This window comes from Rhincodon typus, chromosome 7 (genome assembly GCF_021869965.1).
Source record: "Rhincodon typus isolate 14 chromosome 7, sRhiTyp1.1, whole genome shotgun sequence".
NCBI lineage: Eukaryota > Metazoa > Chordata > Chondrichthyes > Orectolobiformes > Rhincodontidae > Rhincodon > Rhincodon typus.
The window spans coordinates 41,146,938-41,171,482 of NC_063338.1; the positions used below are offsets into that span (position 1 = coordinate 41,146,938).

Below are 24,545 nucleotides of genomic sequence, written 5' to 3' on the forward strand. Positions count from 1 at the left end.
GTTACATATGGTTGTGTGGTTTGGCAGGATTGGCTGAACAATTCTTCCGAGTGCGTTAATAGCTATAACAACAATTTATGATAGAGTTCATAACTTGGTTCATTTACGATTGCTAGGACCAACATACACTTGGACACAGGGACCCATTCTCTGCAAACAAAAGTAGTATATATCTTTTTCCAATGGCAATAACTCAGCAAGAGATGACTTGCCAAATAATCAGCACCCTCTTCTCCTGCAGTACAAATTGTGGTTCCTTGAAATTTGGAATTCTTATGCTTACAAGTGCAAGGCAAAAACTTTTACAAATATCTATTTTCAGCAATATTCAAGTCATGTATTACCAGGCAACTGTTTGTTTACTGAAGCTTACTTCCTTCAGTGGAGTTTCAAACAGGAGTGCAGAACATTTCAATTGTTCAACAGTAACTTCATTTAATATAATCATCTCGGTCTATCAGTGTCCATCAACATGTTTGTTTCTATAATTAGATTTTGATCCAAAACATGAACTTTGTACAGGCATTGTAAACTTCATAGTGTCAGAACCCTTGCTGATTTTTCATTATTTTATTCTTTTTATCATTTTTGGATTGGACCTGTGAACTGTTAGCTGAAAGCTGAAGGTGACCTTTGGACTGTGGGAAGCAGCATGTGCTTTTTTTTTTAAAAAAAAGAAAGTGAACCAATAACTAATACTTGCTGATGAGGTCAGGCCTGAAAGTTAGGTTGTTTTATGTTAAAACATGCTTTTAGATGCTTTGACTCTGGAAGGGCCTTATGATCAAGCAGATGGCAGATGCTGAATGTTAACTGGGACCTTGTCGAGAGATGGTCAGTCTGGCAGGGAGAGGCCAGAGTTTGAACTAATTTTTGAACTGTGTTTAAATCAGAAGGATTGTGCCTCTGAAAGTTACAGGATGGAAGTTTAATTGCTCCCTGGTTAGCCTCCCATTATCAATGTATTCAAGTTCGAAGAATAGAATCTCAATTACAAGAATTAAATGAATATTCCTCAGAGCTCACTGGGAGATATCTGCATGCATCGGGTTGTCAGATCCCCATATGTCAGTGATGTTATGGATCATGGAGACTGTTTAAATGAACCGGCCAGGTATATCTCATTTATTTTTCCCTTTTGACTTATCCCTTAACTGTGACTGTTTGTCTGTCTTTCTTTGAGAGAGTAGGGATTAGAATTAAAGGTATTGGGTTTAAATATTAGATTACCTTGTTGTTTAACTTTGCTCTGCTAAAGATACTATCTTGATAATTAGTTAAGTCTTTTGTTTCAGTTTTAAACTCGGTATCTAGTATTGATTATTCACAACATCTGATAATAGTTATTCAAAACGTTTGGTTAGGAACCATTGGGATTAGTTTTGAGGGTCAATGAGTATTTTAATTCTACTCTGTGGCAAGTACAGGTTCAAGGACAGCAGCCCACATAACCCTACACCCATTTCTAACCACATTTTTAAGTAATTAGGTGTTTTGGAAAGTTCAGAGAAAAGACATGGATCAGTTGCAAAAAGTAGCAACCAATCACCACATTACTGTTATCAGCAAATTTGTCGAACTTTATCAGTAACTCAAATTATGTTCAAATAAAATTTTACTTTTTATGTTAAAATTAAATGCAATGTAATGTTCGGAATAACAACAGAAAAGGTCCAAGGGTGCTTGGACAAAATTACCTCAATTTGCTCAAACACAGAAATTGGGTCACTTATACCCCTGTAATTAAAAGCAAAGTAGAAATAGACACAGGCACCAGCATCATAAGTTTGTGTTACTCTGGAAGAGAAAAAAAAACAGGTTTAAGAATTACACAACTAAATTGCTCAATGGTCCATTGTTGTACAGTTCTTACATTGAATAAATTTTAGTACAAATGCACTGATTGAAATCAACTGTCTGGATTTTAGCCTGAACCTGGATTCTGCACAAGATGTGTGCTGTGAGGTGAAACCCGAATCAGTGAGTTTGTGATTAACTGCTGTATTTATTTTTACATGGGAGTTTCCATGACAGCCAGCTAAAATGACAGGCTGGAGGCCTCTCAGACAGGAAGCCGTATCACATGGTCAAAGCTCAGGAGAGTACATCAGACCTTTGAATAAAGTTGGTGGGGGTGGGGGTTCACAAGAGATACTGGCAGCAGAGTGGGTCATCCCATTGTAAACTAGGGAGGCCTGATTATGGGGAGTGAATTACATGTAGTTAGGTAGGGTCTAGGAATTGCAAGGATGGCGAGGGGGTAGAAAAGAAGACAGATCAAGGTAAACTGGGATTGAGGTTGACAGGGTAGCATGTTGGAGTTCTTTTTCGCCCAAAAGCAGTGCTTAAAGGCATTGATCTCATGGATTTTGTCCTTCTTGCTCCTTTAAGATACTATGTTTCCAGAGGAATAGATCTACGCTTGATTGTAGAATGACTATTAAAATGAAGATGTGCTGCCTCATTTTAACAGTTAATGACCAAGCCACTTTCGTGTTCGAATTGGTCACCTATCCCTTGTCCCATTTCAGTAAAACCAGGTTTGAGCAGTTGAATTCCTGTTCCAGATTTTTCTGTATTTAAACCAAACAATGCCAACCACCTGCTTTTGGGGGTTTGGATTGAAGTGCTAGATGCAGCGCATCTTGTAGACAGTAAGCACTTCTGCTACTGTGTGTTGGTGGTGAAAGGAGTGAATGTTAAAAAGTGAGGATGGGAAGCCAATCAAGCAAACTGCTTTGTCTTAAATAAAGATGAGCTTCTAGAGTGCTGTTGGAGCTGCACTTATCCAGGCAAGACGTGTTTGCCATCACACTGCTGATTTGTCTTTGTAGATGTGGGCAGTCATTGGGGAGTTAGGAGATAAGTTACTCACTGCTGAGTTCCTAGGTTCTGACTTGTTCTTGTAGCCATAGTATTCACATGGCTGTTCCAGTCGAGTTTCTGGTCAATGGTTACCTCCAGGATGTTCACAGCAAGGGATTCAACAATGTTTTACCATTCAATGTCAAGGGGTGATGGCTAGATTCCCCCTTAATGGGGTTGACCTTTGTTTGATATTTATTTGGCACCAATGTTTTTTGCCACATTTATCAGTCCAAATCTGGACATTGTCCAGGTCTTGCTGCATGGATTACTTCAGTATCTGGGGAATCATGACTGGTGCTGAACTTTGTGCAAACACCACCAAGCATCCTGAATTCTGACCTAATAAGGGAAAGGAGGTGTTTAAAGAAGCAGCTAAAGATGGTGGACTTAGACACCATCTGACAAACTCCTGCAATGTTATTTCAAGGCTGAGATGAGTGACCTTCAACAACAATAACTATCTTCTATTTGTGCTAGCTATGATCCGAACCATAGAACAGCTTCCCCCACTACTCCATTCCCACTGACTCCAGCTTTGCTGAGACTTCTTTACGAGATGCTCATTCAAATGTTGCTCTGATATCAAGAGCAGATACTCTCAGCTCTGGAGTTCAGTTCTTCTGCCCATATATGGACCAAGGCTATAAAGGAAAGAAGGAACTGAGTGGCCCTGGTAGAACTTAAATGGAGCAGGTTATTGCTGAGGAAGTGCTACTTGATAGCACTGTCCATGGCCATTTCCATCATTTTGCTAATGATTGAGGGTGGACTGCTTGGTCAGTAATTGGCTGGATTGTATTTGTCCTGCTTTTGTAAACAGAAATCAAATTTTCCCTGCTTCCATACACTTGGCCAATTTTCCACAAGGCCTGTATTGGAACAGCTTGGCTCAGGAGCAGCTAGTTTCGGGACACTAGTTTTTAGGACTACTGCTGGTTTCTATTTGTCTCATCTTCTGATACTCTCACTGTATTACAAAAGTTACTCTTGGAATGGAGGTTATCATTTTTATAAAGTACTGCAGTAAGGCTGCACTAACCTTACAACACAGTATTATAATGATAAAAGTACATCATTAGTCTTCAGAAAAGCTCAATATGTGCTTTCCCTAGTCACCTATGGAGATAGCAGGAGTAAAAAGAACATTAACAGTCACCCTGGAGATGCAGGTAGTCATTTTATTCTGTTCAAAGGTGGGCACAGCACTCGATTTGTTCATTAAGGTCAACGATGCTGTTTCGACTTGGAACAGAACTCCACAGACACCTGGGAGAGACCAGAACTAAAGAACAGAATTTAAAAATAACGGTCTCCCTCTTAAAAAAATCTCTGGGAATTTGGTTCTTCTGTGTAAATCTCACCTCCAGAAAGTACTGGAAGGTGGGTAATAGATTTTTTTCAAGGCAGAGTTAGATCTTTGATTGATGTGGAAGTCAAGGGTTATGGGGGTGGGAGGATGGGGTTTCGGGGAGTGGCAGGTGGCCAAGTGGAGCTGAGACTACCATTAGACATCATTTTATCAAAAAGGACAGACTTGATGGACCAGCAGCCTACTTCTGCTCCTGTGTTCTGAGAGCTCCTTACATCTGAACTGTGAATTAAAGATACTTTGAGTGCTTAAGTTATTTATTGGCTAACTTAAAAATAAATACATCCAAGTAAACCTTTATTCCAAAAACAGTTTCTCAATGCAAGATAATGAATAAATTGTTCTGAACTAATAATCTACAAATGTCTGTTCAGAACTAAGCTAAAAAAAAATTGAGAAACAGTCTCTCCTTCTCTGCCATCAAGATTTGCACAGATATATTGCCTAGCTGCCCAATAAGTACTTGAGAAATAAGTTATCAAGGATTAATAATTGCATTTCAAAATTTATTGTTCAGCAAGGTCAACTGCATAAGTGTTAGCCAGCAAGTTATTCCCAGAAAAAAATAAGATACATTCACACAGCCAACAGGTAAAATAATTCTAAATAGTAGACCTTTTTGTCCTAAATATGAAAAATTACAAGAACTGACCATTTTGAGAACAAAATTTTAAAAACCATTTACCTGCATGTAGCAAGGGGAGGAAATTGAACACCTCTTTCTTTACATTCTCTCACTAGTTTCTCCTTCACATTCCTGCAGAGATCAATCACCCTAAAAAACATTCAGAATAAAATGTTGGGCCTATTTACAGTAGGAAATAGTCTGTCTGCTAAAAACACATGCTAATACAATGCTGTTTAAAAACTTAAAAGCTGTTTAAATGCTGTTTACTGAAATATGAAAAGTACCAGCAATGAGCAATTTTTTATAAATGAAAATATTGTACACCATGTGCATTAATTTTACATTCAACTAATTCAGCAACATATTTTACATTCTTTAATTATATATTTGTCATCCTTGCCAATCCACATGATTGCACGATGCTGAATAATCAAGATTACGACTTGGTGCCTTGTATTGTATACAGAGGGACTGAAGATTGAGGTCTTGTAGGGTGAAAGAGTAGTGAATAATTGGATGCAGTCATGCAAACTTGAATAAATTCAACTTTCTGAGTTTATATTTGTATTAGCCAAACATGTTGCAATTTCAGGAGAAAGTTGGATCACAGGAATTTACAGCCAAGAAACTTGAAGACATAAACTGAGTCACTACTATGGGTAAGGTGTAATTAGGGCACAGAAGCTTACTTGGGTACTTTTCTATATAGTTTAGACATGGGATCATTCATGGGATGTGACCATTGCTGACTGAACCATCACTTACTTCTTATCCCTAACTGCTGAGAGAACAAAATAAGTCAAGGGTCTGGAATCACATGTAGGCCAGACCTGGGAAGGTCAACAGTTTCCTTCCCAAAAGAAAAGATCATTGGTGAATCAACAATCAACAATTTTTCCCCAACAATCACACGATTACTATTAGACTTTTAATTGCAGACTTTTTTTAAAAATTATTGAATTCAATTCCATAGAGAGATTTGAACCCTGGCCCCCAAACTACTACCTGAATCTCAGGATTAACAGTCCAGCAATAATACCATACCATTGCTTCCCTTAAAAGGCAGCTAGCAAAAAGATTTAACCTTACTTTTTGTTGTCAACCTACTGTTATTTAGTCAGGATGTGCACTTAAATAAGTTCTTAAACGCATTTTAGATGCCAATGAGTTCATATTGCATAAACTTCCACTTTTGTTCCACAACGCAACTTTTCAATGTTATTATAAACCAACTGTAGAAATATGATTGCTAGATCTCAACTAAATAACTTCAGCAAATACAAGTAGAGATTGGCAATTCAATTTTAAAGGGCATGAATTCTATTATTAAACTTTAGGAATTCTCCAGATCATGAGAAAGTCAGCCAAATTAGATTGCATCTATCAGACCATGTGCGTCAAGACCTACATCTAATACCAAAAAAAATCAAATTTAAAGAGAAAGGTGAAGTGATTTTTTCCACCCTCAGACATCGTCAAAATCTTTATATTTATACAGCACTTGGCAAATTCTCCAAATAATCTTGATGTTCAGTCATTGTTATGTAGGCAAATGTGACAACTAGCGCACACACGCCAAAGTTCCACAAATAACAGCTTTGCATTAAAAAAAAAAATCACTTGTTGCTTAAGGAAAGAGTAATGGTGGGGGATTGAGAGAACACTCCCTATTCTCTGTAGTGCCACAGGAGTTTTTATGTCCACCTGAGCCAATAATGGTATCTCATACGGAAGACTAGAACCATAACACTGGAATAATATTTGAGTATTGAATGGAAATGTCAGTACACAGTATATTAAAGTCCATTGTAGGTTTAAAACCCAAACGGCATCTGACTCCCAAGCAAGAATGATAGTAACCGAGTCAGATTAAAACTTGGAATATTTCCAAATATAGGTCTAAATAAAAATAATTGCTTCAACAAATGTACAAGATACAAAATAAATTACTTTTGATGGCACCAACCAAAACAGAACTCACTACTATGTTAAAGAAAAAATACTAAATGGATAACTTGCAATTAGCATCTATACATGGATCTAAGTTTACCAACCTTTGGTAATTAAATTTGATTGATGGTCTTCCGAATGTGGTCTTACTTTAGGTCACTGGGGAACTGAGCCATTTACACAACTTATTGCTTAAAATACTGTGGACAGAGCCCAATTTCCAAGAACGGCTTCCATTAATTAAAACATAATCTGAACTCCCACCACCCTTCCTGGTGGTGAAACCTTCACAAGCTTTTGGAGTGCTGCTCCTTCGTCAGGTGAAGTACACTTTACTGTGACTTCTGACTGTTTACAACATGAAAAGATGTCTGTGGTGTTGCAAGTTTTATTAAAAAAAAAACGAACAATGGCAGAGGTGCACAAGCTAGAAATTACAACTATAGAGAAGATTACCTATTTAATCCAGATATAAATGCTACAGTACAGAATAAAAAAACGTGTTTCTTAATAATTGTTTACGAGAATTTATTTTACCGGTCCCAAGGAACAGATGTTTCAAATGATTCTCCGATGATGTAATAGTCCATACCCAAGTCCTAAAAAATATGTAGTACAATGTTAAAAAGATTATTTCCTACAATAAGCAGTAATCTTAATCTAAAATATAAATAAAAAATATCAAAATATGAGGCATGCTATTCCATTTGCTGTGAGAAATAAAAATAGTGGCAACCTTCCATCTAATATGACAATGGTTTGCACCATAGTCACCAACTTTATGCTAAGCAGTGCCTGTTTTGGCTCAGATGCCCCACTCTGACCTTGAAGGGGAAAGCACATGGCTGAGAAGTTGCATGCTTTGTTGGACACTTTTCTCTGGGTCCTCTTCTTGGGTCGGTTGAGCTTTCAGTTTCTGCTTACCTCTTCCAATGCCCTTCCAAACAGTCATCTTCCTGCATTCACACCATCTCTCAGTTGTCAGTGTCAATGTCTGCCTTCGTCATATCTTGCTTGCATGCAAGTGTTTTTGTAGAGTTATGAATACCCAGGTGGCCTTGACCCAATGGCCAGTTAAGTATAATGTAAGTAATGTTTAAACCCAACATTTTATATACTTGAGGGAGTCTGCAACTGATCTTGATACATGGATGGCACTGGTGCTTTGAATGAAAAAACTTTAAGTTTGCATCCTTGCTCTGGCACAAACCATGAGCGGCCTTGCCTCCTGACCCATATCTATTGTGTAACTGAAACCTCCCAGTAGGTAAAGATGTCCTGACTAGGAATTCTGCTGATTGTAGTGCCAAGTTTATCATAGAATCGATCTTTCACCTCTGTAACAGAGCACAGCACCACAGCATAACACGCATGATGTTAACTGGCCCTCTGAATTGAGGAAAAGATGAAGACAGGGTTCCTTACAGTGAAGTCTACACCTTGCTCACACATTTCCAATGAACACATTCTTCTGGTAAGGGAAGTGAGATGCTTTTGCTTTCAGTGATCAGCTCTCAGTAAGCCTGGTATCATGTAGAAAGAGTGGCATTTGACTTTTCCATGATCAATGTTTCAACCAATAATCCAAACTAAATCTCAGTCTTGGCACTATGTAGAGCATTCATGTCAATCTAAAATAAAATTATCACTTGATCACAAATAGAAATTACCACGCTGCTGCCCCAGATCATGAAAAATTAGCTGCTAGCTACAACAGAAATTTAAACTTTTTCATTACATTGAATACAAATGATAGTTACAGAATTGAGAAGATTGAGATTAGGTAAAAAAAAAGTTTAAAATTAACAGGGACAGCTAAATATTGTTGTCTAGAAATGTGTTATTAATGGTTTTGTGTTGAATGCTTTCATCAGGTCTACAACTTTCAGCTGCACAAATTTTCAATTTTCCCTCAAATTCTTCAAGATGTCGTGCAAGATGGAAAATGCATACCAGTTACTAAATTAGAAATTTAATACATCATGAGCAACATACCCGAATATAAGCAATAACAAATGTCAGCATGTAGCCCCGTTGTCCATTATCTTCTCCAGCAGCCAGGCCTCTATTATCAAAAATATTCACCTTAGTGGAGACAAAGCAACAGTTCACACAAATCCAAAATGTTATTTACTGGCATGTTTGATAAGTTTACTATTTTAATGGGGGCCAGTGATCAGCACTCTTTCTGCAGGTCAAAATACATGCATTGACTTCTGTTTTTCCACAATTAACATTTGTGTGCTGACAATACAACTACTGGAAGACCTTTAAAAATGAAAATTGATGCACAATAATCCACAACAATTTGAGACTGAACAAAATTGGAATTTACAGGTTTTCTTTTCTTCTACATTTAAAAACATGCATACCTAATTTTCATGCTCATTCGTTAACTGAAAAAATATTTTGTGTAAGCTTTCATCATCTACCAAGAATTATCAACCATCCAGAATGAACGGAAGGACAGAGTGAGTAGCAATCTTACGCATTGCCAGGGAATTAAAAATCCCAATTGGGCTAAGTGAAATAGTAAATTAATTAATAAGAATATTAACACCGAGTAGCTTCACCGAAGTACAGACTTCACCAGAGTTCAATAAAATTTGTGGGAATGGGTTAAGAAATGCTGTTTGATATATAAATAATAAACCTAAACTAAAAGGAATAGATTAGGATTGGATGCTACGTTATAGTGGAAACTGAGAGCATCTATGTGTAATCAAACAGGGTTAAAATCAAGTTCAAAAACAAATTGACAGAGTGATATTTTGTATAAAGTAATAGAGTTGGGAGGGGTATATGCTGCTGCTCTTGCATATGGGAACAAGTAACAAGGTGTTAACCACAACCACAACCACATCCGCATCTGCATTAAGCAGCAGCAGCTCAAGCAATTTGAGTTTGAGAGTTGATAAGCTGGCACCTAAGCTTCAGACACTGATGCATCAAGGAGACAGAAAGTATCCTGGGCACTTCATTCCAGGGAATAGGCACCACTATAGGTTAAAATACTTCAAATATGGTTGTGGTTGGGTCAATGAAAGATCTGACTACTCATGAGGCGAGTATAGGGATCCAAGATGTAGCAATAGTGTAACCTCACAGTTCGCATCATCTTAACAGATATGAGGTTCTTGCAGCTTGTGGGAAAAACAGTGAGACTGCAAGAAGGATAAGCAAACTGACCACAGCATCTGTAGTTCAAGGGCCACTCAAGCTTCAGGAGTAAACGCAATGTAACAATAATAGGGAACTATTGGTATGCAGCCAAGAGAGTGTGAAGCATGAAGTCTGTGTTGCCTGCCAGGTACCAGATGAAGAACATTTTCTCTGGGGTTTGGATAGGAACTCGCAAGAGGAAAAAATCCACTTGTCTCATTCCATATGAGTATTTAAGACATGTATAAAACCTAGAGGGAGGAAATGCAGAGGGAGAGTAAGAGCTATGGGTTAAGTTAGAAAGCAACATCATAAAGTAAGTAATCACTAGAACACCAACTAAGCCATGAGCAAAGGTCAAAAGAGTAAATGTATGACTGGAAATTTGTTAGAGGAGAAATTGGTTTTAATTCATGGGGCCCGGCACCAATATTGAGAAAGAAAAGGAGAGATCTTCTGATGGGATGGGTTTTATGTTCACCTTGCTGCAACCAGCATCCTGGTGAATTAAATAAAATCAGCAGATAAGCATTACACTGCATAATGGGTGTGGGCAAGGCAGGGATTTTATATGTTTAGGTGAGGTAAGAATATAGAAAATTCAAGAGAAAGGACAAAGAATAGTGCAGATAACCAGGATATGACAGGGTAAGAAATAATACACAAGGATAAATGTGCCAGCAAATGTAATTGGAGGACAGAAGGGTAAGAACACAGAAATAAAGGAGTTTTAACTGACTGCAGTAATATTCATAACAAGATAAGTTGATATTTAAGATTGCTTGTAATAAGAGCGATGTGGCTGCAAGGTCACCAAGACTAGGATCTAAACTATTAAGAAATGCATGACATTTTGGAAGAATAGTTAAAATGGACAAGGAGGTGGAGTTGCTCTGACAATAAAGGACAAGGTCAGAGCAATAGTGATAAATCACCTCAGCTTAAAAGAAAACTATTTTGGGTGAAGATACAGAAAGGCAAGGGAAAGACGGCACTGGTGAGAGCTTGTCTACAGGCCATCCAGAAGTAGCTACACTACAGTACATAAATCAAGACATAATGGGGTGCTTGTTAAAGAAAACCCACTGGGATAGACATAGTAACATTAATCTTCGTTTAGATTGAAGAATCAATTCATTGAAGATATCGTAGAGGATGGGTTCCCAGAACCATTCAGGACAGTTTCTTAGAACTGTACGTCGTGGAACAAACATGGGAGGCATGCTATTTTACATCTGGTACCATGTAATGAGACAAGATTAACTGATGACCTATTAGTAAAAGACCCTCTAGGGAACAATGATCATAACATGGTGAATTTTGCATTCAGTTTGAGGGTGAGAAACTGGAGTTTAAAACTATTGCCTTAATCTGAAATAACAAAGTATAAAGATGGACGGAAAGAATGGATGATTAGGTAATATGGCAGATACGTTTGGACAGGCATTTAAGACAATAATTCATCACTCTCAAAGATACATTTCAGTAAAAAAAGAAAGCCTCTGAAGAAGGATGAATAACCCTTGGTTAACTAAGGAAGTTAAAGATTGATTCAGATGGAAGAAAAAGCATACATAGTGAAATTTCACAGTTGGTCAAAAAAACGGAAAGATCTTAGAAAGCTAAGAACAACTAAACAATGCACGGGAGGAAATAGAGTAAACTAGAAAGAAATAGAAAAACAAGAAATTAAGAGATTCTACAGGTAAATAAAAAAATGTAACAAAGTAAAATACTGGCCCCTCAGAGGACAAGACTGGTGAATTAATAATGGGTTATAAGAGAATGCGGAGACTGAACAAATGTTTTATATTTTGCACCACAGAAAAAGAAACTAAAAACATACAAATAATAATTTTAAGGAGTGGCAAAAGAGAAACGATCATTATAATGAGAGAAAAATACATGGCAGATTGAATAAACTCAAGGTCGACACATCCCTTAGACCTGAAGGTCTGGTCATGTCTTAAAGGAACCTAAGAGATGGTAGATCCATTGCCGTAATCAGCCAGAAGTTCTACATTCTGGAAAGAGGTGGATTGGAAAAGCAAATGCAACACCCCTACTGAAGAAAGAAGGGAGATCAAAAGCAGGAAGCTCTAGGTCGGTTAGCCCATCATTGGAAAAATGCTGGAATCCATCAGACAGGACACAGAAGCAGGATATTCAGATAATATCATTTAAAACCATGTTAATTCTGCTTGATTGAATCGATTGGAAATATATTAGGATTCTCTGAGGATGCAAGCAGCAGGGTGGATAAATAGGAACCAGATGTAGTGTATTTGGATTTCCAAGACACTTGATAAGATACCACATAAGTTACTGCTGGACAAAAATAAATCATAATGGCAGGGATAATATATCAGCACCGACCGAGAACTGGGTAAGTATCATAAAACAGTGTAATTTTCAAAGATACATTTGAGTAAAAAAGAAAGCCTCTAAAGAAGGATGAATAATGCTTGGTTAACTAAGGAAGTTAAAGATGGATTCAGATTGAAGAAAAAGCATACATTGTGTAATTTCGTAGTTGGTCAAAAGAAAGGAAAGATCTTAGAAAACAGTGTAGGAACAAATGGGTCATTTTCTCATGATAAGCTGTAACATAGGGATCAGTTCTGGAATGTCAATTATTTACAATCCACTTTCATGACCTGAATGATGGGATCAAATGTACTGCAGCCAAATTTGCTGTCAATATAAAGGTGGGAGAGAAAGGAAGTTGTGGGAAGGGCACAAAGTTGGCAAAATGAGTGCTAAAGAAATTAGGAAATGCTGGCAAAGTATAAATTTAAAAATTTATAGGAATAGAAAAACCAAATATTATTTGTATTTTGAGGCTACAGAATGATTTAGTTAGAGGTATTTGGATGTCCACATTCACAAATGACAAAGTAAACATGCAGGCACAGCAACTAATTAGGAAGGCAAACAGTTAGTTTGCTTTTAATGCAAAGGACATGGAATATCAACGTAGGGAATTCTTATCTATATAGGGCCTTAATGATGCTACACTCAAGAGTACTATGTACAGTTTTGGCCCCTACATAAGGAGAGATAAACATATGGCAGAGGTGTGTGGAGAAGGTTCACTAAGTTGAGTTTTGAAATGATGTGGCGATGAGCACCTATTTAAGATAGAGATAAGGAGGGTCTTTTTCTTCAAAAGTAGTGAATTTTTGGACTTCTCTATCCTGAAAGCTGGAGGCTAGGCCGTTGAACATATATTTAAGGCCGACACAGACTCTCAAACCATCGCGAAATTCGTTACAGGGAAGAAGCCGGAAAATGCAGTCACGTTGAACATTAGATCAGCCACGACCTGCTGGATCAATGAGCAGGCTCAAGGTGACTTATGGCATACTCCTGCTCCCATTACTTTGTTTAAAATCACAAAAATCAAAATATTCAGGACCAAAATGCTTTAAAAATGCATTGTAGAAATCCCTAATGGAGTGATGGTGGACAGCTTGCACACAGTTACATTTTATTCTCTATCTAAAGATCACAAACAATGACAACTTTACATTGATGCTAACCATTATATTAGGATTTTAATGTCTTACTGGTAGGAATGTCTAACTATAACTTAAGCAATTGGAATTAGAAAAGTCATCTTTGTAACTCACTATATAGTGTAGATTTTTTTTCAAGTCTTACCCAACTTTAGCAGCAATATCATAAACATGCTTTTCCTGTTGAAGAACCTTTTCTCTGCTACCTTCAAAAAGTAGGGTAGCTACGCATAACTCATTGGGATCAAATCCCTTGAACTGTGGAAATAAAAGTATGAGAATATTAAATAGAACTTGAAGGTGTGAGGATATTGCATCTCAAACCAGAGACATTTTAAATGTTTACACTTGAATAGTTTAGTCAAATGCGGCTTAGAATAACCATCAGGTTCCAATGGCACTTTGAGGAAAGACAAATATCTTCCCAATTCCTTTAAAGTGTTTAAAATCAAACCTCCCAGTGTGAAGTTTCAAAGACACACCTTGGAACCTACTTCAAGAGAATATCACTGCTTAGAATTAAGCATGTTGCAATTTAATTACAGTCAGGAAGATTATTCCATGGACTAGACCTTCTCTCCATCGTAAGGCCAGAATTGAGAATGTTCGCCGATGATTGTACAATGTTCAGCACCATTCATGACTCCTCAGATACCGAAGCAGTCCATGTTCATATGTAACAAGATCTGGACAATATCCAGGCTTGGGCTGACAAGTGGCAGTGACATTCACGCCATACAAATGCCGGGCTATGACCATCACCAATAAGAGACAATCTAACCACCGCCCTTTGATATTTAATGGTGTTACCATCACTGAATCCCCCACTATCAACATCCTGGGGGTTACCATTGACCAGAAACTCAAATGAACTCACTACATTAACAGAGTGGCTACAAGAGTAGACCAGAAGCTGGGAATACTGCGGCAGGTAACTCACCTCCTGACTCCTCAAAGCCTGTCCACAATCTACAAGGCAGAAGTCAGGAGTGTGATGGAATACTCTCCACTTGCCTGGATGAGTGCAGCCCCAACACTCAAGCAGCTTGACACCATCCAGGACAAAGCAGCCCGCTTGACTGGCACTTCATCTACAAGCATTCACTCCCTCCACCACCGATGCTCATTAGCAGCAGTGTGTACTATTTAGAAGATGCACTGCAGAAATTCACCAAAGATCCTCAGATAACACCTTCCAAACCCACAACCAGTTCCATCCAGAAGGACAAGGGCAGCAGATATATGGGAACACCATCACCTCCAAGTTCCTCACCATCCTGACTTGGAAATATATCACTGCTCCTTCACCGTCACTAGGTCAAAAACCTGGAATTCCCTCCCTAATAGCATTGTGGGTCAGCCCACAGCAGGAGGACGGCAGTGGTTCAAAAAGGCAGCTCATCACCACCTTCTCAAGGGCAATGAGGGATAAGCAAGAAAGGCTGGCCAGCCAGCAATGCCCACATCCCACAAAAATGAACATATAAAAAAAAAGCATAAGGTGTTATAAACATGAACAAAAGCCAATTTGCTGACCATTTTTTTTGATGGGGGCGGGGGGGGCAGCAGGAAGGGTTGGTGGTCAACAGAGATCATATCGAATATACCTCACTTCTTGGGAATTAGGAACAAGTCAAATATACAGTCCATAATTACATTGTTCACCCAATATTTTCAAGTTTGGACCACCTTCAGCCATAATTGATTTCTTTTACCTAAATAGAACCATAACAATATTTTAAGTGTATAATTTGTATGTTATGGTTATATTGCTGTTAATTGCACACATTCTTAAAACAATACTGTGCAGAAAACTTTGCTTAGTTTCCAGTCACTTTTCCCCGCACCCTACATAGTTTAACTCTACACACTTCCCCTTCTAATCGCCTTTCAACTTCACACACAAATTGTAGCAGTATGTAGCAGGGACTTTACAATGTCAATGTCAATCATGAGTAACAATGCAAACAGAGAAACCAATTTAAGAATTAACCACTCAACTGAACTTAAATAACCTCTCACAGACAAAAGATAGAACTTGATCTGCCCAGAGAGCAGGGATCAAAATAAGAAATCAAATAGTACAACATACTGAGTACACACACCAAGGTAATGAAAAAAAAGTGTTTTGAATTATTAGACCAAGATCATGAAACCTATAAAAAATACAACACACTATCGCTGATATCCTTCTTCTAAACACATTTCGACATACTACCGGCAATACATATTACACATGTGCAAAGCACAGTACCCTGGGATCATGATCAGATGAGCAAATGGGCCGAGGGGTGGCAGATGGAGTATAATTTCAATAAGTACGAGGCGTTGTATTTTGGTAGTGCAAGTCAGGACAGGACTTATACACTTAATAGTAAGGTCCTGGGAGTGTTGCTGAACAAAGACCCTGCAGTGCAGGTTTGTAGCTCCTTGAAAGTGGAATTGCAGGTAAACGGGATAGCGAAGGCAGCAGAGAGAGCAAGAACTGCAGTCAGAGATAACAAAGCGCAGAGCTGGATGAACACAGCAGACCAGGCAGCATCAGGGGAACAAGAAAGTTGACATTTCGGGTCAGGATCCTTCTTCACAAAATATATTTTTCTGAAGAAGGGTCCCGACCCAAAACATCAACTTTCCTGTTCCTCTGATGCTGCCTGGCGTGCTGAGTTCCTCCAGCTCTACATTTTGTGTAGTGAAGACAACGTTTGGTACACTTGCCTTTATTGGTCAGTGCACTGAGTATAGGAATTGCAAGGTCATGTTGTGACAAGTTGTACAGTAGTTAGGCCACTTTTGGAATAGTGTGTTCAATTCTGGTCTCCCTGCTACAGGAAAGATGCTGTGGGACTTGAAAGGGATCAGAAAAGGTTTACAAGAATGTTGCCAGGGTTAGAGGGTTTAGAATCAGAGGGTCACAGAGTCCTACAGCACCAAGTCAGACCTTTTGGCCCAAACTGGTCCATGCCTACCAAAATGTCCATCTATGCTATCCCCCTTTTCCCTGCATTTGGCCCATATCCTTCTAAACCTTTCCTAGCCATGTATTCGTCCAAATGCCTTTTAAGTGTTATTAATGTACCCGCCTCAACCACTTCCACTGGCAGCTCATTCCATATGCGTACCACCATCTATTTAAAAAAAGTTGCCCCTCAGGTTCCCATGTATTCTTTCCCCCCTTACTTTAAACTGACGCCCTGTAGTCCTTGATTTCCCAACCCTGGGAAAAGGCGACTGAGTGCACTCACCCTTTCCATGCTTCTCACGATCTTATACTCTTCTATAAGATATCCCCTCAGTCTTCTACACTCTAAAGAGCAAAGTCCTAGCTTTCCAACCTCTCTCTTTAACTCAGTCCCATGAGTCCCGGCAACATCCCTTTTTTTGCCGACCTGAAGCTTAATCCATATCACATCACTTCAAGGAATCTTGGCTTCATGCTCTCTAAAATCAAGACTGTGGTATAGTAGTTCTCACCCTTTCCATTCATTTCTGCTGCTCTGAGCTTCCAGTTGCCTGCCACTTCAACACACCATCCTGTTTCCCAGCCATTCTCGCTGTCTCAGGCTTGCTGCAGTGCTCCAACAAAGCTCAGCGCAAGCTGGAAAAACACCTCATTTTCCACTTGGGGAACCTGCAGCCTTCTGGACTCCATATCAAGTTCAATAACTGTAGAGCTTGAACTCTCCCATATCCTTGCGCCTACCCCACTCCCCAGGCCTCGTTTTCACATAGTCTGCTATTACACACAATCCATCGTTCGCCACCAACAGTACCCATTAATAGCTATTCACCCTCCTAGCCAGATCGTTATGCACTCCTTTGTTTGCCCAACTGTTCTTCTCTCTCTTTGCAGTCTATCCTCACCTATCGATTACTCCTTACCCCCTCCCTTCACCCTATCTTCTGCATATAAACCAACATTTTCATAGCTAACATGAGTTCTGAGGAAGGGTCACCAGACCCGAAACATTAACTTTGATTTCTCTCCACAGCCAGACTTGTGGAGCTTTTCCAACAATATCTGTTTTTGTTCCTTCTAAATAGAAGTGGCTGTAGGTTTGAAAGGTGCAGTCTAAGGAGTTTTGGTGAATTTCTGCAGTGCCTCTTGTAGATAATACACACTGTTGCTACTGAGCATTGGTGGCAAACAGAGTGGATACTTGTGGATGTAGTGCCAATCAAGTGTGCTGCTACGTCCTGGATGGTGTTGTTGGCGCTCCATGAATCCAGGCAAGAGGGCAATACTCCATCACACACCCGAGATGTGCCTTGTTGATTGTGAACAGTCTTTGGAGAGTCAGGTGGAGAGTCACCCACTGCAGTATTCTTAACCTCTGACTTGCTCTTGTGCCGCTGTATTGACCAGAAATTCAACTGAACAATGGTAACCCACAGGATGTTAGTAACAAGGGATTCAGTCATGGTAACGCCATTGAACGTCATGACGTGGTGGTTAGATCGTCTCTTACTGGAGATGGTCATTGCCTGGCATTTGTGCAGCATGAAGTGGCAAGTAACATTGTCAGTCCAAACCCGGATATTGTCCAGGTCTTGTTGCATCTAAACATGGATTTCTTTAGTATCCAACAAGTCGCAAATGGTGCTGAACATTGTGCAGTCACCAGCAAACATCCCCACTTCTGACCTTATGTTGGAGGGAAAGTCATTGATGAAGCAGCTGAAGATGGTTGGGCCTAGGACACTGCCCCGAGGAACACCTGCAGTGATGTTCTAGAACTGAGATGACTGACTTCCAACAATCACAACCATCTTCCTATGCGCAAGGTATGATAACAATCAGAAAGTTTGCCCCAATTCCCATTGATTCCAGTTTTTGTAGGGCTCCTTAATACCATATTCAGTCAAATATAGCTTTGATGTCAACGGCTGTCATTCTCACCTCACCTCTGGAATTCAGCTCTTTCTCCATGTTTGAACCAAGGCTGTAATGAAGTTAGGAGCTGAGTAGTCCTGGTGGAAGCCAAAATGGGCGTCACTTCTAAGATGGTGGTGGAGTAGGATGCTTAAGCCGGAGCTCGTCTGTTTCTTTTTTCTCTTGTGTGTTTATCTTCCTTCTCTTTCTTCTTGGCAATATCCTGAACTCCTGGCTTCAGCACTGACCCAGTGCAGCACCCTCTCGACCCAGCATGGTGATCTCTCGGTGGCCTGGCATGGCATCCTCCTGGCCCGGCATCCTCCTGGCCCAGCATGACAGTCTCGCGGCCTGGCATGGCCTAGCGTGCACCTCCAGCCTCGAGAGAAGGTGCTGGCATGGACTAGGTTGGAAGACTTGATCTCAATTTTTTATTTCTCTATTTTTTCCAACTTATTCCTATGATCTGTAATGCTGGACTTTTTATTTCTTAATTTTTCTAATTTTGTTTCACCTAAGAACTTGATGTGAAGAATCTGTGGGGAAAAATCCTAGGTACTTTGTACCTAAGATGGTGCCATAAGTGGTGACTTGTAAATTTTTCACAGCAATTGAGTATGTGAGAGAATAAAGCTAATTCAATTCAATTCACTGAATAGGTTATTGCTGAGCAGGTGCTGCTAGATAGCACAGTTGATGACACCTTTCATCACTTTAATGATGATCAAGGGGAAACTGATGATGCGGTAATTGGCCGGGTTGGATCTGTCCTGCTTTTTGGGTACAGGACATAGCTGGACAATTTTCCACATTGTCAGGTAGATGTCAGTCAGAGCTGGAAGCAAGTTTATGTAGTTCAGGTTAGGAATTCTCAGAGTGGTTTCAACTCAATTGAACTAGTGAAACTTCTGTTCTTGAGCTTTAAATAAAAAAATGCTGCCACTATATGCTGGGAAAACCTTTTCCTTTCTAAACCTTCTAGACATACAAACTTCATTAATCCTTCCCTGCAAAGCAGTTTTTTTTTGTCAACAGGATAATTTTGGATTACGAGTAATACGATAGAAATGCCAAGATATTACCCTCGGAGTTTCTCCATCATGCTGAAGATGTTAGAAACTATACATGAAATATAGTAACACAACCAGCTACTTTGAACTGTTTGCCCAGTTTCACCCCTTTTATCAGTCTGGCGTTGGATTTCTTTCTCATCAGTTTGTGGGCATGTGGGTGCTACTTGAATGACCAGTAGTTTTTGGCCATTCCCTGTAGCCTATAAGATGACGGTGGTGAGCCACCTTCTTGAACCGCTGCAGCTTGAGTCACGTAGTTACACCAAAAGTACTGTTAGGATGGAAGATGCAGGATTTTAAACCCAGGGATGGTGACAAAGGGAATTATGCATTCGAGTCAAAACTCAGAAGGGATTTGCAAGGTTACAGATCCTGATGATAGATAGAATCTCAGGCTCTCAGTTTCATCTGCTGGATATGATTATACATCTTGTAAACCAAAAACTTCTAGAAAAATATTAATTAAAATCTGAATAATTTGTATTGTTTACTTCTGGTAGTTTATAGTTACAGTTTACAGCTTTAAAAGGATTCAGCATCTTTAGCAGAAAAACATTGCTGTTGAACAATCATTTTTCATTTACTCTTCTGAATACACTTAAAATGGATTCACTCATATTTAGAAGTCAAAATAACTGTTTGGAAAGTACGCATTTTATTTGTAGTATTTGAGGCTTTGCTCAACTAGGTTAAGGCTGCTTTGATTAGGATACAGTGTTTAAAGTTATAAAAACTGAAGAGGGATTTACAAGCGACGGCTAGCTGAATTTAATCTGATTTTGTCTTGGCTTTTCAATTGGACAGATAAAAGCCATTTATGAAATTGCCGAGTTTACAAAAATCTGTAAAATTAAAAATTGGCTTTCTTGGGCAAAAGCTGAAACTGATAGATCTGAGGATTACCAGATCAGCCACGATCTCTGAATGGTGGAACAGACTCAATAGGCTGAAGAGCCACTTCTGCCTGCCTGTATTATGGCCTTATATTCTTTGGTGTTCGTAGTCTCCAGAAATTTAGTGGTTTCTGTCTTCAACGTGCTCAATGACTGAGCTTCCACAGCTCTATGGGGCAGAGGATTTCAAAGATTCACCAACCTCTGAGTAAAGAGATTCTTCCTCATCTCGGTCTCAAATTACCTATTCTTTATCCTGAGATCTGTGTCCTCTGGTTATGACCCCCAACCAGGGGAAACATCTTATCTATATCCAAACTGTCTCCCACGAAGAATTTTGTAAGTTTCAACGTTATCACCCTTCCTTCTTTGCAACCCCAGGAATACAGACCCCAGTCTCTGCAATCTCTCCTAATCAGACAATCCTGCTATCCCAGGGATTTATCTGAGGAACCTCCATTGCACTCACTCTGTGGCAGGTACATGTCTCCTTAGCTAAGGGGACCAAAACTATATGCAATACTCCAGGTGAAGTTTTATCAAGGTGTTATACAGCTGCAGCCAGACATCGTGACTCCTGAACTCAAAATCCTTGGCGATTCCAGTTAGGTTTTGCACTACATGCTACACCTGCATCTTTACTTTTAGTGACTCAGGAACAAGGATTGCCCACATTCTTTTGGACATTCCCACTACCCAATCTCTCACCATGAGAAAAAATTCAGCTTTTTTTTTTAAAAAGTCAAAGTGAATAATTTCTCACTTAATTCACTTGATATTCCATCTTCAATGTTCTAGTCCATTCACTTAACCTGTGCAATTCATTTTGAAGCCTCCTTGCGTCCTCCTCACATCTTGAGTTCTCATCTAGCTTGATGTCATCAGAAAACTTGGAAATACTATAACTAACTGAACCACACACCCAAATCATTTATTTATATACAGTGAACAGCTGTGGATCAAGCACTTATTCTTGGGCCCCTTGTAAGAGCCTGCAACCTGAGATGATCTGTTTATTCTTACTCTACTTTCTGTAAGTTAACCAATTCTCAATCCTTACTAGCATATGTCCGCAATCCCATGTGCTCTAGTTTTATTTACTGGTATCCACTGTCGGACCTTCTCAAAAGCCTTCTGAAAATCCAAATACACCATACACATTGTTATTTGTGGCACTGATAAAAGGAGAGGTCCGTGATGTGTATGCTTGATGAACCATGCTGTCAACCTGTTCTAGGACGTTCAATAATTTACACACAAGTTCACCTAAGATGTTCTACTCCTTCACCCCTTTAGAACCTCACACTTCCATTTATCTGGTCTTCCTGTACTCTTTCTATCAAAGTGAATCACTTCACATTTTTCCACAATAAATTTAATATGCCACTTGCCACACCACCAACTTAATGTACTTTTGGAATTCTACACTATTCTCATTGTTCATAGTACACCCAAGTGTTGTATCATTTATGAAAGTGAAATTTTAAAATTATGCCAAATGCCAAATCATTGACATATCAGAAGTCAGAGTGGTCCCAATACCTATCCCTGGAATATGCCACTGTAAACCTTACTTCAATCTGAAAACAATTGTGCTTCCTGTCAGTCTGCCAATTTTGTATTTGTGTTGCTCCTGCACCTTTTATTCCACTAATTCGAATTTTGCTCAGGTCTGTTGTGTGCCATTATATCAAGTATCTTTTGGAAGTCCATGTAAACCATATCAATACAAACCTGGGCCAGTGTATTCAAAGAAGGGATTTTTTTGGTGAATCAGGTAAAGATACAATATAGATTGAAATCACATCATTTCCTTTCAACATGGTCAACTATGGATAAAAGCTGGCACCCTGACTCGCCATAAACTGCTCTTCATGAATGCAATTTACAATATCATAACAATTTTGACAGAAGCAGTATGATGATTTATACGACTTCAATACTCATGCTTAAAAAAAACTAAAAAACTGAACGTACCTTAGTAATGTAAAATTTCTTCAGTCCATCCAAAAATGAAGTAAAAATTGAGGCCACTTGTGGTTTTAGTGCATGTCCTATTTTTGAAGAAGCATATTATATTTGGGATTATGGCTTTTCTTTCTACTTAAAATAATAATATTTGACCAACATATTCAATGATGATAATGGATTTTGACTATCACAGCTAGTCTACTAGAAAAAGGCCATTAAAACAAATATAACATGCAGGAATATAAGACAAAAACACTCATAACGTAATTATAAAAGGAAATATTACTAACCCTTCAAGGAAACATGGAAAGTGATAAACTGGAAAAAGTCTAAACCTTCTAATTCATATTATTTGATTTGGATATTAGTCACTATGGGTCTTTAAGCCCTCCTTAACATGACACTGCACTTTACCATCTATTAAATATATCTTGGCAGTGCCCAGAAGATGCAAATATAACAATGTTGAATGGATAATAATTCCTGGGTACAATAGGCACCTTCAAGTTTAAAATTAATTTTCATTATCTAGTTAATTGCGGTTCTGAAAATCATTCCAAAAAATTGATAACAGTATGCATGTTCATTAGCACGAACAGGACCAGGTCAGGCATTTGCAATTCATATTGTGCTACACCATTGATTGAAAAGATCAATTCACTATTCAAATCTGAACTTTATCTGAACTTGAGATATTATAGTGCAGTAAACAGGCATTAATCTACCTTTTATTACATTAAAAGCCTTCCACGCGGAGTTTCAACTTATTTTCAGCACACTGGATTGATTACACAGAACACCAAAACGGTCCTCATGCATGTACTGTTGCTGCCTGTGATGTCAGCTGGCCATGACAAGCCACTGGAACGCATCTGCATGTGTGCCAGACACCACCATGCGAGGAATGATCTGCACAGCTGAATTTGAACCAGTGTTTCAGAGTAACATACATGCTTTTTAGCTCTGCACCTTAAAATGTAACGTCCAGGCTGAATGCCTTTTGAAGTACTTTCCACAATCTCCCCGACCATCTGTGATGTGTGCTCAGGTCTTGATGTTCCTGCAACCTCTTTATATTGTCTCTCCTAGCCCTTCCTACCAAAATACATCAGCTCACTCTTAAATACATTAAATTTCATCTGACACATTTTCCCTCATTCCACCAGTCTACATCCTCCTCAACTTTTCATCAATCTCACAGCTCTTTACATTTCAAACTTTTATCATCTACAACTTTTGAAATCATGTAACACCTAAGTCCAAGTCATTAATGTGCATAGAAGAAACAGCAGTTCTAGCTCCAATATCTAGGCAAAACATATATACTTGTTTGAATAAAAGCAAAATACTGCAGATGCTGGGAATCTAAAACAAACAGCAAAAGTTGGAGAAACTCAGCAGGTCTGTCAGCATCAGTGGAGACAGAAGTTAACATAGAGTCCGAATGACTTTATATTTAGTCTGGCACCACACGTGAATTTGAGCTCAAAAGTTTAGACTAACATAGCAGTGCAGAACTGAGGGAATGCTAAATACATGCACTGAGGACAACATGTTAGGCCATGGGTGCATCTGCCCCATTAAGTGGGCATAGAAGATCCCAAGATGCACTGTCAAAGAACAGCAGGAAGGATCACTGGTGTCCTGGCCAATATTTATCCCTCAAGTATTATAAAAATGGATTATCTGATTATGATCATATTTCTGTTTGAGATGTCCAGAGGCTGTGGAAGTTGCTACATAAATGTGAGCCATTCTTTTTAAAGCTGTTAAGAAACCATCATTTTCTAGAATGGGAGTATCATCACTAAGCTAAATTTCATACTTTTCATGGTGACATGTAGATATTAAGCATTAAACTGTCATGCAAATTAGCGAAAGTTGTACTTGAAATAATATTCACTATATAAGAAGCATTCAAAATAAGAGTTGCATCTTAATTCAATCTTCAATTGTGAACTCTTTTGGCAGGGGGAATCAAATGCTTAATGCTACGCAAAGTAACGTGCGGTCAGTTTGGGACTGTACACTTCTCAGGCCTAGTGACTGTGATTCTTTCTAATATTCAGTAATCAGTACCTTCTTAAAGGTGTTGCGTCATATTTACAAAGCTGTAAACCAAAGTTTTCATCATTATATTTAGAGAAATAAAAAGTAACAAGACTAATTAGCTTGTCAAATAAGTAGACTATACGCAAGATGAAACTATCAAGTTGAAACCTGATAATGAAACAAAAACT

At 38.8% G+C, this 24,545-nt stretch overlaps 1 protein-coding gene across 1 annotated transcript in view; it reads right to left on the reverse strand.

The window, feature by feature from the left end:
- The window catches only part of agps (alkylglycerone phosphate synthase), a 198,260-nt gene that overhangs the window by 16,442 nt on the left and 157,273 nt on the right, over positions 1 to 24,545 (reverse strand). The window contains exons 12-17 of the mRNA XM_048598842.1: positions 22,312 to 22,388; positions 13,641 to 13,753; positions 8,811 to 8,880; positions 7,353 to 7,414; positions 4,923 to 5,012; positions 1,698 to 1,797 (exon numbers count right to left, since the gene is read on the reverse strand). Coding sequence (XP_048454799.1) covers positions 1,698 to 1,797; positions 4,923 to 5,012; positions 7,353 to 7,414; positions 8,811 to 8,880; positions 13,641 to 13,753; positions 22,312 to 22,388 — 512 coding nt within the window. The remainder of the gene's footprint in view (positions 1 to 1,697; positions 1,798 to 4,922; positions 5,013 to 7,352; positions 7,415 to 8,810; positions 8,881 to 13,640; positions 13,754 to 22,311; positions 22,389 to 24,545) is intronic.